General features: G+C 39.5%; 1 protein-coding gene across 4 annotated transcripts; it reads right to left on the bottom strand.

The window, feature by feature from the left end:
* Nucleotides 1–109: 109 nt before the first annotated feature.
* UBXN4 (UBX domain protein 4) lies at nt 110–14,608 on the bottom strand. Of its 4 annotated transcripts, none has more exons than XM_061354347.1 (13): nt 14,520–14,608; nt 9,307–9,356; nt 8,370–8,398; nt 7,425–7,543; nt 6,655–6,823; nt 6,130–6,232; nt 4,668–4,722; nt 4,351–4,515; nt 3,456–3,583; nt 2,383–2,485; nt 1,920–2,051; nt 1,371–1,579; nt 110–743 (listed from the first exon to the last, which is right to left on the bottom strand). In XM_061354347.1, the coding sequence occupies exons 2-13, from the start codon at nt 9,348–9,350 to the stop codon at nt 605–607; spliced, it is 1,395 nt and encodes a 464-aa protein (XP_061210331.1). In that variant the 5' UTR covers nt 9,351–9,356; nt 14,520–14,608; the 3' UTR covers nt 110–604. The 4 variants fall into 4 exon arrangements, with proteins under 4 accessions (XP_061210331.1, XP_061210328.1, XP_061210329.1 ...); XM_061354344.1 differs by having other exon boundaries at nt 9,254–9,356; nt 14,520–14,603; XM_061354345.1 differs by having other exon boundaries at nt 6,130–6,217; nt 9,254–9,356; nt 14,520–14,603.

Genomic DNA, 14,608 nt, shown 5'->3' with positions numbered 1-14,608 from the left:
CAACTGGAACAAGAAGAGTTCCATTCTATTCTCAATTTCAATGTACGATCCTATCTGCTTGCTTCCTTGTGACACAAGTACTCCTGAGGAACTTTGCAAAGGAAGACAGTTCTGTTTTCTGGAAAATAGTTTATTGAGTGCTTGGGAATTAAAAACTACAAGGTTTTGCTTGCAGTTGCAGAAGCAAGAACAAAGTTAAACATAAATTAGTTATCTGATTTACTACCTATAGTGCTTTTGAAACCCTCATTTTAATCAGTCAGTACCATGACCTTTATATTAATATCTGGCTCTTAAATTTATGCAGCAGAATATTTATAGATTTAAAAAGTGCCTTTCTATGGCAGTAGGATAATGATTATGAAAGCTGATGAAGATTCTCAGTCTTTCCACCTTCTTGCTTCTAGGCCTCAGCTACATCCACTCAATGTTTCTGACTTAGGTGACTTTATTCCATACTCCACTGTAGGAATAAGAATGAAGTAACTCAGTCAGGGTAAAATTAGCCCCACTTGACCTGAAGCTTTAGTTGACTTAGGTCAAATAAGGGGAGAGAAGAAAAAATAACCCTAAAACAGACAGTGATTACCGCAGTTGCTCAAAACTACATTTGTTGTGTAGAATTTCCATTCCAGGTATTGTTTTCATCTTCTCCATCATCTTGAGTCCTCAGTCTATATATTTTTCCTTCTTTTTTGAAGTCTTCCCCCCGCTTTTCCAATACTCGTTTCCTGACTGCTTGCCTAGGGTACAAATGACAAATACAAATGAGGTTTGACAGTTTCACTGGTAGTAATTACACAACAGAAGTGAACGCAATAAACAAAAATCATGCACCCTCCCTTCCCTGGAAAGTACCTGTCACTGAAGTGCTAGGTGGTTGCTTCATGTGAAACAGCCCAGCAAACCAAACTACCAAAGCAAACCCTGAACTGTCAAAATCAGTCTTCAGTTGTTCAAGTTTCTTTACAACCATACTATAACAATTCAACATCCAACTGCCAATTTTTTTATCTTCCAACAGCTGAAGTGGATACATTTGTCATTGCAGCTGAATTCCCTATTCATAAATGAATGCAAGGCAGTACTTTTTCTACTCTCTAATTGGAAATCTAAGCAAACAATAAGGAGCTTGCTTAATCACACACATAAAAGAAATCCTGGCTGGCGGTGCCATGCAGTTTACCAGACACCAGGTTATCCCTTTTAAGCAAGTGGAAGGGTGGTGACCAGAAACTGTAAGGAGAGGGCAGCAGTTAAGAGACAGGTAGATATACTTTAGTGAGACAGACAGTTTAGTTCCCCACTGCACTATGAGAACGACTCCAGCAAGCAGTTTGAGAAATAGCTGCTTTTGACAGTTTGATTACCTGCTTTGCTCAATGCTGCTGGATGCTGAAGGACTGGGATGGTCTGGCTGATGAGCTGATCTCACAGCAGACTGCGAAGGGGGTGGACTTGTAAACAGGAAGTTGCTAATAAATCTCCAAACCGCTAAGAGGGGATAAAGTATTGTGCCCAAGAACTTCCAGAGATCACCGCCAGATGCCTGAACCACAGAAGTAGCAGGTCTTCCTGCCTGGTCACCAACACATAAAGCAGTATCGTCAGATATCAAAATCGTGTTCTTGCAGACAGAGTATTTCATCCATAACTTAGACGCAGCTCAACAGACACAAGAGAACTCCTTTGGTTACACATTAGAAAAATACCTATGCCAGTGCTTATCTGCTTCAGAAAAAGTCCTCCTCCAATTTAGTTCTGACAAAAATGAAAAGTAATTTTGCAATCTGTCTTAGACACAGAAAACACCAAAATTGAAGCCAGATATTATCATGGCCAACCATAAGCAAATATACAGCTCAGTACTGCTGCTTGTAAGAAAATGAGGATCAAACAAACCAAAGGCCAACACCTACCGGCAGCAACACAACTGAAGCACTGGGTGCTAACTCTAGTTCCAGTAATGTCTTTCCGTAATCTTCTTTGGTAAACTCCCTTCTGGGAAACATTGTCGCCAGTGAAAAACTGCCATAAGCATTACCAACTGTCTGTGAAAACATAAAGAAATCTTTATTACAGTTCACTTTCAAACAATTGCAGATCTGCCAGTAGAGTTACCTTGCCAAGAGTTGTATATCAAACTATCACTTGTCTTCATATAGAGCAATGACGGATTTTTCACATCCTGCTATCTTACTAACAATATGCTGCAGTGATACAAAGGCAGCTGGTGGCACTAGAGAAGGCTGCTACCAAAATCCCCTTCAAATAAATAAAAAAGGAAAGCAGCAGATGACAATTCCACCACAATCAACAACTAGTTGATGCTACACCAAGTTGTAAACACCATGTAGCTGAGAAAACAAAGCACCAGTTTACCTGTGCAGCAAACTGCCTTGCTTCTTCTAGCCGTGCTTCAGATGGGAACTGGTTAGTAAAGGAAGATCCATCTGGAAGGCGGAACTGAATCCTGGCTATTGCACTGCAGAACACATTGTGGAAACAGTCAGCAAATGAACAGACTGCAGCTCCAGAGGCTTTAGCTTGGTAGTACAGAAGTGTGGAAGAGACAGCCAGCCATCCTGGTTATGGCAGTGCAGATGAGTTTTAAGTTTGATCCACAGTTGATAACTACCTGTTTGTATCTCACAATTCATTTCCTCTGGCTCTTATCAGAGTCCAAGGCCCATCACCATCCAAACAAAGTATTTACAATAATCATACCAAAAAATGAGAAAGTTAACAAAATACAAGCCATCTTTTGTTTATGTAGTCTGTATTACTTTTGATCCTTTATTTCCAGAGGTTGTACCATGAGGGCACATATGTTTAGGCTGGCTTGGTAAGAAGTAATTCTATATGCAACTAGGTATGGCCCATCATTACTGTTTAGGTTTCAACAAAACCCATGCCTGCTCTCTGTTCTGGGGCAGAACTAGACTCATAGTGGCTCCACAACTCCGCATAAGGTCTCTTCTAATATGTTAGAATATTTCTTAAATCAGCAGTGTTGGGCAAAGCAGGAGGCAGCTCTGACACAAACAGCTGTGAATCCAAGCCAAGTGTACACACAGCCATGGTTGGCACAAATGCAGTTCTGACATTATCTCATCTGTCTAGTCATTATCTACCACATTCCCACCGCACCTAGTTTCCCACCGAGCCCCATTATATCTGGTATTTACATCAAAGATCAGATATAAAAATCTCTAACTAAAATAATGCATAAGGAAACTGGCTAGTGTGACATTATTAGGGTTGAAGGATGAAAAGACAACAGAATATTCATGTAAACAGCTACAAACAAAAATTATAAAAGAAAGTCAACTTATGTCACTAGATAAAACAGTTCAACATGGCATCCGTAAGAGATTAGAACATATATGAAATCTCTTAAAGTTTCTTTACCTCTTTTCCCCAAAACATACACTTCAGTCTCTACAGCAACTCACCTTCGCTCCTTTTGAGCTGCTTCTTTCCTGGCCTCTATTTCAGCCCGACTAGCCTGAAGAGCTGCTGCTTTTGCAGCTTCTGCTTCTTCCTTTGATTTTGCAAAGCGAGCTGCTCTCTCAGCACGATCCTGTGAAAGGACCAAACAAAAACCTTAACCTTTAGAAGAAACTGTTGTTCAAGTTTGTTAAAACAGAGAGCTAGGAACTGTAATCAGCACCCAACTACACAGACATAAGCAGGCCATGTGGAGAAAAGACAGTAGTGCTGCAAAGAATCGTCCACTGCCAAACTGCACAATCTCGTGCCATTATTCAAGATGACACTTGACATTAGCCAAGATGAGACTTTTCAATGAGTCACTTCCTGTTACTGGATTATCTTCCCATGCAAGTTCAACAGACAGTGAAGATAAAGGGAAAAGTCATATGACAAGTTACATAATTACAATTCCAACTGTTCTAGGCCAAAACCTCATAAGGAAGAGGTATTTAATTTATTACAAACTGTTCACATCCATATACACATATATACAAACTTAGAAAATAATCCTCCCCACCATTCCGAGATCAGTGTTCTTCTGCATGTTCCACCATTAAATATTTCCTGTGCTTCTGTTCTAGAACCACAATTAAACTGCAATTACCTCAAGCAATATGACAGAAAAGTTGGTATGTTCATTCAGATAGTAGAATATGTAAGCAGAAGTTTCATTTTATACACGAGAAATGCTACATAAGCCTCAAACACATAAATGGTTACGATACAAAGCCACGGGGCTCCAACCAGAAAAATGGACAAAGTTTTATCAAATGAGAAAATTTATCGGCCTAGTACACTGATGGCCATTGTGAGAGAGAAGCAGTAACAAGCTATCCTCCACAATTAAAAATTTACCATTGCAATCTGTTGTCTTATACGCTCTCTCGCAGCCCTGTCTTCTGCCTTTTCTCTGTTCCTTTCCTCTAACATACGTTTTGTCAATTCTTCTTCCTGGCGCCTTTTGTACTCCAACATTTCTTTACCAGTTTTTCTCCGTTCAATTTCTTTCTTAATTTCTTTCTGAATAAACAACAGAGACATTAGAATTGGACCACAAAATTGCCTCAGACAAGAGTAAGATGAGACTGAACTACATTCATTTAAAAAGGAATTAAGCATTTACTCAAATAAGGGTATAAGAAAAAGCAAGTGCCTTTACACTTTCGTTTTACCTGTTCTTCTTCTTTCCTTTTCTCTTCTCGTCTTTCTTCAAGCTTTTTTGTTATTCTAGATTTAAAAATTGTGAAAATTCTTAAAATTGCAGTATCTTATTAACATTTTAAAATGTTAATAAAGCATTTGCAAACACAGAACACACAAAAATGAAGATGGACTGTAACATGGTGCTAACACCTAGTGTAACAATAAGGATTCATTCACATACCAGTGTACCACCCATAAAAAGATGAGTTGGTGATCACCAGATCACCACCTAGTTTCCAACTTTTAATAAATTCTAATGTATTCCTTCTGTCCTTTTCCACTATATAAAAGAAGAATCTTACATATTCTTACTGTTGAACTAACTTGTAAAACATACAATAAGCAAATACTACTTATGATCTGTGGTAACAGAAACACTAAGTGCTTCCCTCTTCTTAGCTATTTAAGCCATCTGGTTTCTTTTGCACATCACTTCCTAAAATGGAAAGCAAGTAATATATACCGTTGACATAGTTGCACATGCATCTGTCTCATCTATCCACAAAGGCCTCTTAGAATAAGGACTGACTTAAACTATAGCAATTTAAAACGTATTTTAAGTCTGGTGAAAGGTCAGGGATGACGAAACAAGGAGATAAGTCAGCTAATCAGAGAAATTTTGTTTGTATGGTAGCTGTTGTGCTTTTTTAAAAAAAAAAAGGTAATTACCAGAGAGCTTCGCCTCATTTTTCCCCTAAAAGAAACGCTGCAGATGTATGCAAATATGGCATAATTTAAGATTAATGCAGATTTTAGAAAGGAACTTTGGCATTTATATTAATAGAGTCCATTTTCTTCTTAGCTGTAAGTAAAAGATTATATTTATTGTCTAAATGAAAACTGAAATTAAGCATGAAAAAGTTTTAAAATAAGGATTATTTATACTGCTAAACCAGCTTCCTAAGTACATGTTAATGGGTTTAGATAAGACATTACAAATAGTGTCAGTCTTACAGATGCTGAAAAACAAGTTTATACACAAGGTCTTTAAAAGTCTATTCAAAATCAATCAATTTAATGAACAAACTCTGTACCAAACTAGATGTTTCTGGTCACTATACTTCAAAATGCCAGAACTAGCATTGCTCATCTGACCTCATTACTGTTCACTGACCAAAAAAGTCTCAGAATAGGATTCCTCTGGCTTTTTCAATATCCCAGACTACAAGCAGTAATGAAATAGGCAAGAAGAAATAAATCAGATCTCTGTACATCTCTCTACAAAACATAAGTTAGCACTTTGTTACACCTGTTTCAGGCGCTTTCAGTTCAAGGTTCTCAGTCATTCAAATATTAGAGTAATTTAAAAGATGGTTTTGTATCAACCCTAGTATTGTCACAGACTTCTAAAGAAAACTATTGCCACATAAATGTGGGACGATAACAGAATAAGGACCTTACAATACATCAGGAAGTCTGCAAAAGACTTACCTTTCTACTTTGAGCGCAAGATCATTAACAGGCTGAGCTTCACTCACTTGCTCATCTGAAGAATTAGTTGATTCCTGGCTTGTTTGATCTGAATTTGCTCCACCTTCAAGTGATTTCCAAGAAAGCGATGTGCAAGAGGAAAAAGAAATAAAAAAGTTAATAAAAATTTCTTAACATAAAGTGTTAAGCAGCTTGGACATCTCCAGGAGATAGGAGGTTCTGCTATTTACTCTCCCACCCCCCACCAACAATTTGGTTTCAGGTTACTAACTTTTTCCACTGAATCCTTTCTCAAGAAAGTTTACACAGTTTTTGTTGTGTTACAAACCATAGCTTTCTCTCTCATTAAAACTGATCAGAATGACAAGTTACTCTTCCCTCTAGACTTGCAAGAAGCATTTTGGAATACCCATGTTTTTCCTTAACAATTCCACTCAATATATTCCCTTCATAGCCTATAATAAAAGAACTTACAAAAAAAGATTTCAAAAGCAAATTAGCTATTGTTTGTGTAAAAATACTAACCGTTACTAGCAGAAGGTCTCATTGTCTCAGATGTGACAGACTCAGGGGAGTCACAAAACTCTGCTGCTCTGGACTGTGTGTTTTCTGGAGCACCATCAAATTGAGAGGAGGGACAGGGAGTTGAAGAATGACTTCCATTTTCAAAAGGCTGCCCTTTTACTGTGTGCATCTAAGAAATTGGGGGGAAAAAAGCAACACTATGAAATTTTGAATGTTTTCCACCGATTCAAAGGCCAAGACTTAATTACTTTTAGAGTATCGGTCCTATTTAGAATTAAAATTATCACATATTGTTGAGTATGATGCAAGCATGCATTTAATATTTTTTCCTAATTTTAGTCTTACACTCAAAATCAAACTGGTAAAATGATTTACATTTATATATATACATTACATAATATATATATACATAGCATAATTTTATAAACCCACATTACAAAACAGTATTACAAAACCATGCGTGAACTGAAAGAGTAATCAGTATGTTGTTCCAGTTTAGAGTTCCTGACATATTTCTTCAATGCTGTAGGTGTTACACAGATGATCTAAAACAATCTGTGAAACAAAATAACATAGCACTTCCACATGGTGCTTTCAAACGTCTTCAATTAGTGTGCTGAATTTAAGTTTGCAGGTTTTGCTATTGGCAGGATATAGAACCAGTAATCTGTACTTCCCCAAAGCACATGTGAAGGGCCAGGGACATCTATCTGGAGCCTGGGAGCACACCCAACTCAGCCTGAAAGATGCAGTCTGTTAGCAAGTGTTACCTGTTTAACTTTATGGATTCTTGTAACAAGCTCTTCAACTGAAATGCTGCCAGCAATTACTTCCAAAGGGATTCCATTGTCTCCTATAAAAAAACTGGATGGAACGCACACTACAGGATCTGCACAGCAACAGTTAAGGGCAACAAATGACAAAACTTTATAAAGTGAAAAGCAAAAGTCTTTCTTTTAGAAGTATCTATCCCACTATTTTACCTCCACCTGGTCACCAGTTGTCAGTACCAAGGGAGGAAGAAAAAAGGACACTAACAAAAATGCTAGTAAATATTACATAAACTGATTGGTATTTCTTCTTTTCTTTGTAATGGTTTAAGCAAAAATATTTTTCTCCAACACAAATATATCCTACACCTGCTTATGTTTTGACTTGGAAGATTTTGTTTTAGTGAGACATCTTATGTAGACAATAAATAATTCTTTACATCATTAAGAAAATCCAGTTAAGGTACTGAATTCCCTTTCTCAGCATCATACAGTATTCCTGAGTTATATGCAGCAACCTACTTAAGATAGGCAGACATTCACCTAACTTCATACCTGTGTACCTGATAGAACCCAGTTCACTACCTATTTTTTCTCCTCTTTAATTCTGAGGAGCTAACAATCTATACATTGCTTGTTTTCTAATGCTGATTAGTAATACCAAAGGGTTAATGTGTTTACATAAAGCTTTGGATAATCTTCTATTTGGAGAATTACATAGGATTACCATTAAACCCCCACCAACTTGTTCACTTTCTCTAAGAACTGACAGGAAGCTGAATGCATAGATGGCATTTAAGTACACAGCTTATTGCATATTTTTGTGCTGCAAGAATTGGTTTTAATATCATTGCTTGTAAATACTTATCTCAAGAACAGTATTAACTTGTAAAGAGCAATTATCTATAATCATAATGTAGCATCTAAATTGATCTCAAAGGATACAAATTTGAGAAAACTGCAGGCATGCTTCACTGTTTAAAAGAAAAGATTCATTTATGAGGAGCAATCACTTCGCAACAACTTCAGATTAAGTCTTTCATCATAAAAATAACTGTCCTACTACCACACACAAACCTATTTAAATACTTGAGAGAACACTAAACCCAAATTTGCATTGCATCTTCTCATTAACATTTTGCATAAGTGTTCACACGGTGACAATCCCTGGTTATCAGAGTTGACTACATCAGACAGCACTAAGAAGCAATTCAGGAAAGAATAGCTGTTCTATGGATTGCAAATAATATAGTAAGTCTAATAAAATGTTTGCAGAGCATGTCAAGGTAATACTATTTTGGCAAATGTCACAGCACTTCCTGCACAGGACTGGAGCGCTTAAATGTAACAAAAAATAGCTCAGTAATTTACTTAGGAACTGCAATGCTTCTCTATTCTATGTGTTACAATAGAGACAAACACATTTTCTCTAGGGCTTTAGAGATTTTTCTCTTTCTGAATTCCTGAGTTTTAAAATCCATTATGTAACTTGGTCAATCAAGAACTGCCTCAAGAGTACTCACATTTTGATTCTAGCTTTTTTACATAACTTTTGTGTCTGTTCCTGTTGCAAAAGGACAACCTCAAGCATTCTTTTACTGGTACTGAAATACAGTCCAAAATACACAGTGACTATTCTCAGAACACAACAGTAAATTTTGAAATTTGGGATTTTCTCAGGTTCTTGTGGCTCCAGGAGTACTGAACTCATGCTCTGGAACCTTTTATTTAGACTACTTCCAAATAAGGCTGAGGACTTCAAAAGCCTCTTACTCCCATCACCATCAATGAAAGACTCTGCAAGAGACAAAACTAGGATAGGACCAAACCTTTTGGTGTCAATCTTAATAGCAACAAAACCATCTGAGGCAGCTTCAGTCACCTTCTCATCTTCCCACCTTGCAGCCATCTCAGTAGACTGTTCATCCTCACCTGCAAGATACAGCACACATGTGAAGCTAAGGCCACCACAAATTACTGGTTTTGGTCTGATTCTAGCTTTGCTTCAACTGCTTAAATCACCTTTGAAAAACAATTATTTTCAAATTGGTTGGGGTTTTTTTATATAACCTGGAACCAATTCACTCCAGCTGATTCACCTCACTAACAGACCCAAACCCTAAATTACCAAAAACCTTCCAAGCCAGCACGTATGGAACTTTTGCAGTAATTCAGCTACATGGTGAGCGTGTCCAAGGGAGCAGAAGCAACTGGGCCACACACACAGAACAGCAACAGAGGAACTGGAGATGATGGCAAGTCCAAAGACTGGCTTGACTGCATCATCTCATTGCACAACTACCAAAGGACCTCATTTTTATGTTACAGGGAGTATGCTTATGCTTTAGCGTTTTGCTTCAGATTACTCATGATCGTAATATGCAAGGAGATCCCATGGCACAGAGGGAACCATTGCTTCTCCCCGGCATTAAGCTTGACCTGCTAACATGCTAAAACTAACTGCTTACCTCTCATTATAAATTTAATTGCAGCTGCTAGTAGGTAAAACTATATTTCTTGCTTCTTGTAAATACATAATTCAGCACAAGGTTTCACAGTTCAATAGTGTTTAAAAAAAAACAAGGAAAAAAAAACCACAAAAAAAATAATAAACCAAAACCATTTATTTGGATTATTTGTAACTTGGCTTTGTATTCCAGTTCCTAACATGAACAGCAGCAGTACAAGGGTAGGAAAAGGAGTGAGGAGCAGAGAGTATCAAGAATAACAGAAGAGGAGGTACTTAAGAAAGGAAAGGTAAAAAGGTGCTTTGAGGCCACAGATTCAGACGTATTATTTTAATCAGATGAAACACATCAATCGTATGTTTATATTCCAAAGCACCAGTTCAGTAAGGATGCAGGTCAGTGAATATTCTGATGATTAACCATCTTTTGACACTAAACTGGCCTGCAATCCTTACTTTATCTTCAATCTGTATTAATTCCTAGCAGCTTTGAATGAACTGTACTCTTGCAGAATCTGAGTCACAAGTATAGAAGTATAGTAGTCCATTATTCAATAACAACAAAAAAAACATTTATTTGTTTCATCCCAATTGCCATTTCACACAGTATTTTTCTGTTATTATAAATCAGGAGTCACACGTGCAGTCTGCCAGCGAAGCACTGCTGCCTCAAGGCCACAACTGGCCACAATGCTTCTCAGAGAGATGTGTATCAGAAATATACCAATTCTGGAAAAGTGCAATCATATGTATTGATTTTCCCTGGAAGTACTAGAGCAAGTAAGAAAGTATTGATCTCTACTACTACTATTCTAATAAGTAAGTAAATATCTAGGATATTTTATGTAGGGACCTTTGCTCCGCCTCCAAGTGCAATACTTCCAACTGTGGTCAAGGGATGCAGCTGTTCTGCCAAGAGTGGTTGGGCCTCCTCCACCATTTCCACATTGCTCACAGACAGCTGCTTCACTACACATGTTTTCAAGAGGACATGTGCTCATCAGATTAGGCTACTAAAAATATCTAAATACCTGCCGAACACTAAATTCTCCATACAAACAACTGCTGCAGAAGAATGCTGGAAGACACGAAACAGTTCAGCGACTGTTCACAGTACAGTCAGAGAGATGTGATCCATGAATGAAAATGCTGACAATACACATTTTATAAAGCTCTGTGCCATGAAGCAGTTTAATATTATGACTGCCCACAGAATACTTGCTTATTCTCATACACCTTTTTGTTTTGATAACCCTTTCTCATCTGGGGATTAAGGTTGATTTATTACAGTTTTGTAGTAGGAATTGTATCAAAAATGACCACTGCCACAGTGCCAGGTCACAGGAAAAGCAGCAGCAAAGTCACAAGAGCCCAAGCTGAACAGAACCTGACAAAATTCGTAATTCTGCTAAACACTGAGTGATCACAACTGCCTGAGAATTCTAGTTCCCAAGAGTCTCCATTTCTTATGTTTCTCAGACAAAACCATCACTTTAGCAGAAAGACTTGTACACAATTCACAGTCATACTTGCTTATCTCTTAAATTTGGTAAGATAAATTTGGATATCCCATGAATTCAGCAGGAACTTTAATATACAACTGCATCACCAGAATTTGTTATGAAGGTTTTAAAAACGGAGCCAAAAAACGTTAGGATTATAGCTGCAAACAAAAATGTTAAAGAAAAAAACTGGTTGAACAACAGGCAATCGTAGTCAAAAACACCAACCACCTCATTGTTAAGAGAAATAGCCACATTATTCCTTGCTTGACTGGGAAATACTCTAGAATCAGAAAAATAACCCAGGTTTTAATTTCCTAATGACTGTTTAGACAAGTGTAGTGAAGAGGAACTGACAGATGGCAGTAAACTCCACATATTATTCAATAATTTGTGAAGTCTGTATCTAATAGCTACCCTCCATTGTAGACACCCTCAAATTACATTCCATTTACATTTTCCATCTCGCTATTTATTTTTAATTAACTTATTGTCCCCATATACATTACTGGGCAAAGTATACAAAACAAAACAAAACCACTGAGCACTTCCAAAAGCATGTTTTCCTGCTCAGAAAGATGCCTTCAAATGCTTGTTTCCAGTGTCTGTGTGCAAGCGTGTAGTGCAGGGACTCGAAGTTACTAACAACTGTGCAGTTCTACCCAAACAACAAACCCCATCACTGCTGGCATAAAAATAGACTCTTCTTTCAGCACTCAGCATCCTTCAGACACACCTGCTTCCACACATAGTGAGAAAGTGTGCTCTTAGGCTTCCCAATTCCCTTTCCTAGCAGGCATACCAGAACTGCTTGGCAACCAGATCACAGCTCACAGGTGCCCTGACTCCACTGTTCCTGGGCAGACCACAACTTGTCAGAACTCTCCAAGTTTTTCATTTTGGAGATAATGGCCATTCAAAGTAACACTCTCCCTTTTCCAGAGCTCATAAGATCAAACAAAACAAAACCAATCCTTACAGCATACTACATCATCAAAACTAGGTTACATTCCTGCAACCGTAAATTTACCTCTATGTATCTACATATTCCTCCATCCACCTAGTCAACATCTAAAAGAAAAGGCCGGGTTTGTGTACAGTATTACTTTCATAAAAGATATTGGAAATAAAGTTACAACCCCTGAAACATACGTATCAAGTTGAAAATACTCATAGGTATTGAATTACTACTAAAAAAATCTTTGTGGTGGGTTGACTCTGGCTGGATTCCCAGTGCTCACCAAAGCTGCTCTATCACTGTCCTCCTCAGCTGGACAGGGGAGAAGATACAACAAAAGGTTGTGGATTGGGGGAAGGACTAGGAGAGATCACTCACCGGTTATTGCCATGGCAAAATAAACTCGACTTGGGGAAATTATTTAATTTATTACCAATCAAATCAGAGCAGGATCATAAGAAGTAAAAGATAAACCTTAAACCACCTTCCCCCCACCCCTCCCTTCTCCCTGGGCTCAACTTCACTCCTGATTTTCTCCACCTCCTCCCCCACAGCAGTGCAGAGAGACAGGGATCAGGGGTTGTGGTCAGTTCATCACACCTTGTCTCTGCCGCTCCTTCCTCCCCAGGGGTGGCCTCTTCACACTCTTCCCCTGCTCCAGCGTGGGGTCCCTCCCGCAGGAGACAGTCCCCCATGGACTTCTCCAGCATGAGTCCTTCCCACAGGCTGCAGCTCTTCAGCTCTTCATGAGCTGCTCCAGCACTGGGTACCTTCCATGGGGTGCATCCCTCAGGAACAGACTGCTCCAGTGCAGGTACCCAAGGAAGTTTCTTGTTTACCACATAGCTTTCCATTTAATGTACACAACATGCTAAAATCATTTTATTATTGACTATGAAGGCAGAGAGCTATCAGGTAGACACTACAGATAAACACACTGAAGCGTGTTTATTAAGAAGGAAAATAAAATTCAAAAATCCAATGGTAAAAAGCTTCCGCACCACAGCACCCACCTGTCATCATGATTCATGGGCTTTAAAGAGACATCTTAAAGCCTGCACACGCTACCCCATCTTATACACCATGACACAACCATGATGTGGCCTGACATGATCTTGATTTCCAGTGTTTACTATCCAGCAAAAAATACATTTCTCCAAGTATAAAGAGAGTTGTGTCAACAAAGGAACTTAACTACACTTTACTTTCCTGATCATATCCCATTTGGGAGTGAACTTCTGAACTTTTCCTTGAAGCCAAGTGAATCCCACGGTCCAATAATTCCTCAGGGAAAAATACCAGCCACACATTTAGAGTGGGTGTTTTTTTTTTCATGAGACATCTGAAAAACTTCAAGCCACGAGCACTTAAGACAAAAGTAACAACTCAAGAAACAACACACATAGGTACATAAAAACACAAGAAGAAAGTTAAAAAGTCTGTCTAATGTTCCCCCTTCCCCATCCTCATTTTTCCATGCAGAAAAGCACCAGACACAGTGTGAGTTTCTACAGCTTTCAAACACCATTCATTTACAAAACAAGCACTATAGGTAAGCTAAAAGAAAAAGGACACTGCACAAACAGCTGAGTAAGTTCCAGCAAGTAAGAGCTGAATGCAGGTTTATGCAAGGGTATAACAAAGGGAAAAGCGAAACATGGGAGCGACTAATTCCACTGCTCCAGAGCGGTGCGTAAAGCCACATGAGCTACAAGGGCACGGCTGGAGAAGGCGCTGGGGCACCTCCACGGCGGGCCACGCACAACCGGGCCCGGCAGCAGGACTCGTCCTGACACAGCAGAAATCACGGCTCAGCGGGAGGCGGGGAAGCAACAGCTGGCGAAGGCGCTGCGGAGCCTCACGCAAGCTCCGCCCGGAGGCGAGCGAACAAGCAGCGCCGGCTGACAGGGCCGCGGCGCTCTAACAGGGCCTCCCCCAAAGGGAAAGCTGCGGGACGCAGTACAGGGCAGCGGGCGGGACGGAACAGCGCTCGACTCGGGCGCAGCTGCAGCCCGGGGCCGTTCCGGCCGACCACAGGGACAGCTCCGCTGCCCAGAGGCCGGCCTGAGCGGCGGTTGATCCCGATCCCCTCCGGACCCGACTGTGTCAATGAGGAAGCGTGCAGGACCCGGCGCCCAGCACCACTCCCAGCCGCGGCCGGGCCGTACCTGACACAAATACGACGAAAACCGAGCTCCGCTGCTTGGCGGCGGCGATGGCGGCAGGGATGGACCCTCCGAACCACATCATGGTGCCG

Source organism: Neopsephotus bourkii, unplaced genomic scaffold (genome assembly GCF_033783945.1).
Source record: "Neopsephotus bourkii isolate Nb327-2 ecotype Australia unplaced genomic scaffold, CSIRO-AGI_Nbou_v1 NB_730, whole genome shotgun sequence".
Taxonomy (NCBI): domain Eukaryota; kingdom Metazoa; phylum Chordata; class Aves; order Psittaciformes; family Psittacidae; genus Neopsephotus; species Neopsephotus bourkii.
Note: the sequence above shows the minus strand (reverse complement) of the source record. Positions and strands in the feature narration are given on the sequence as shown.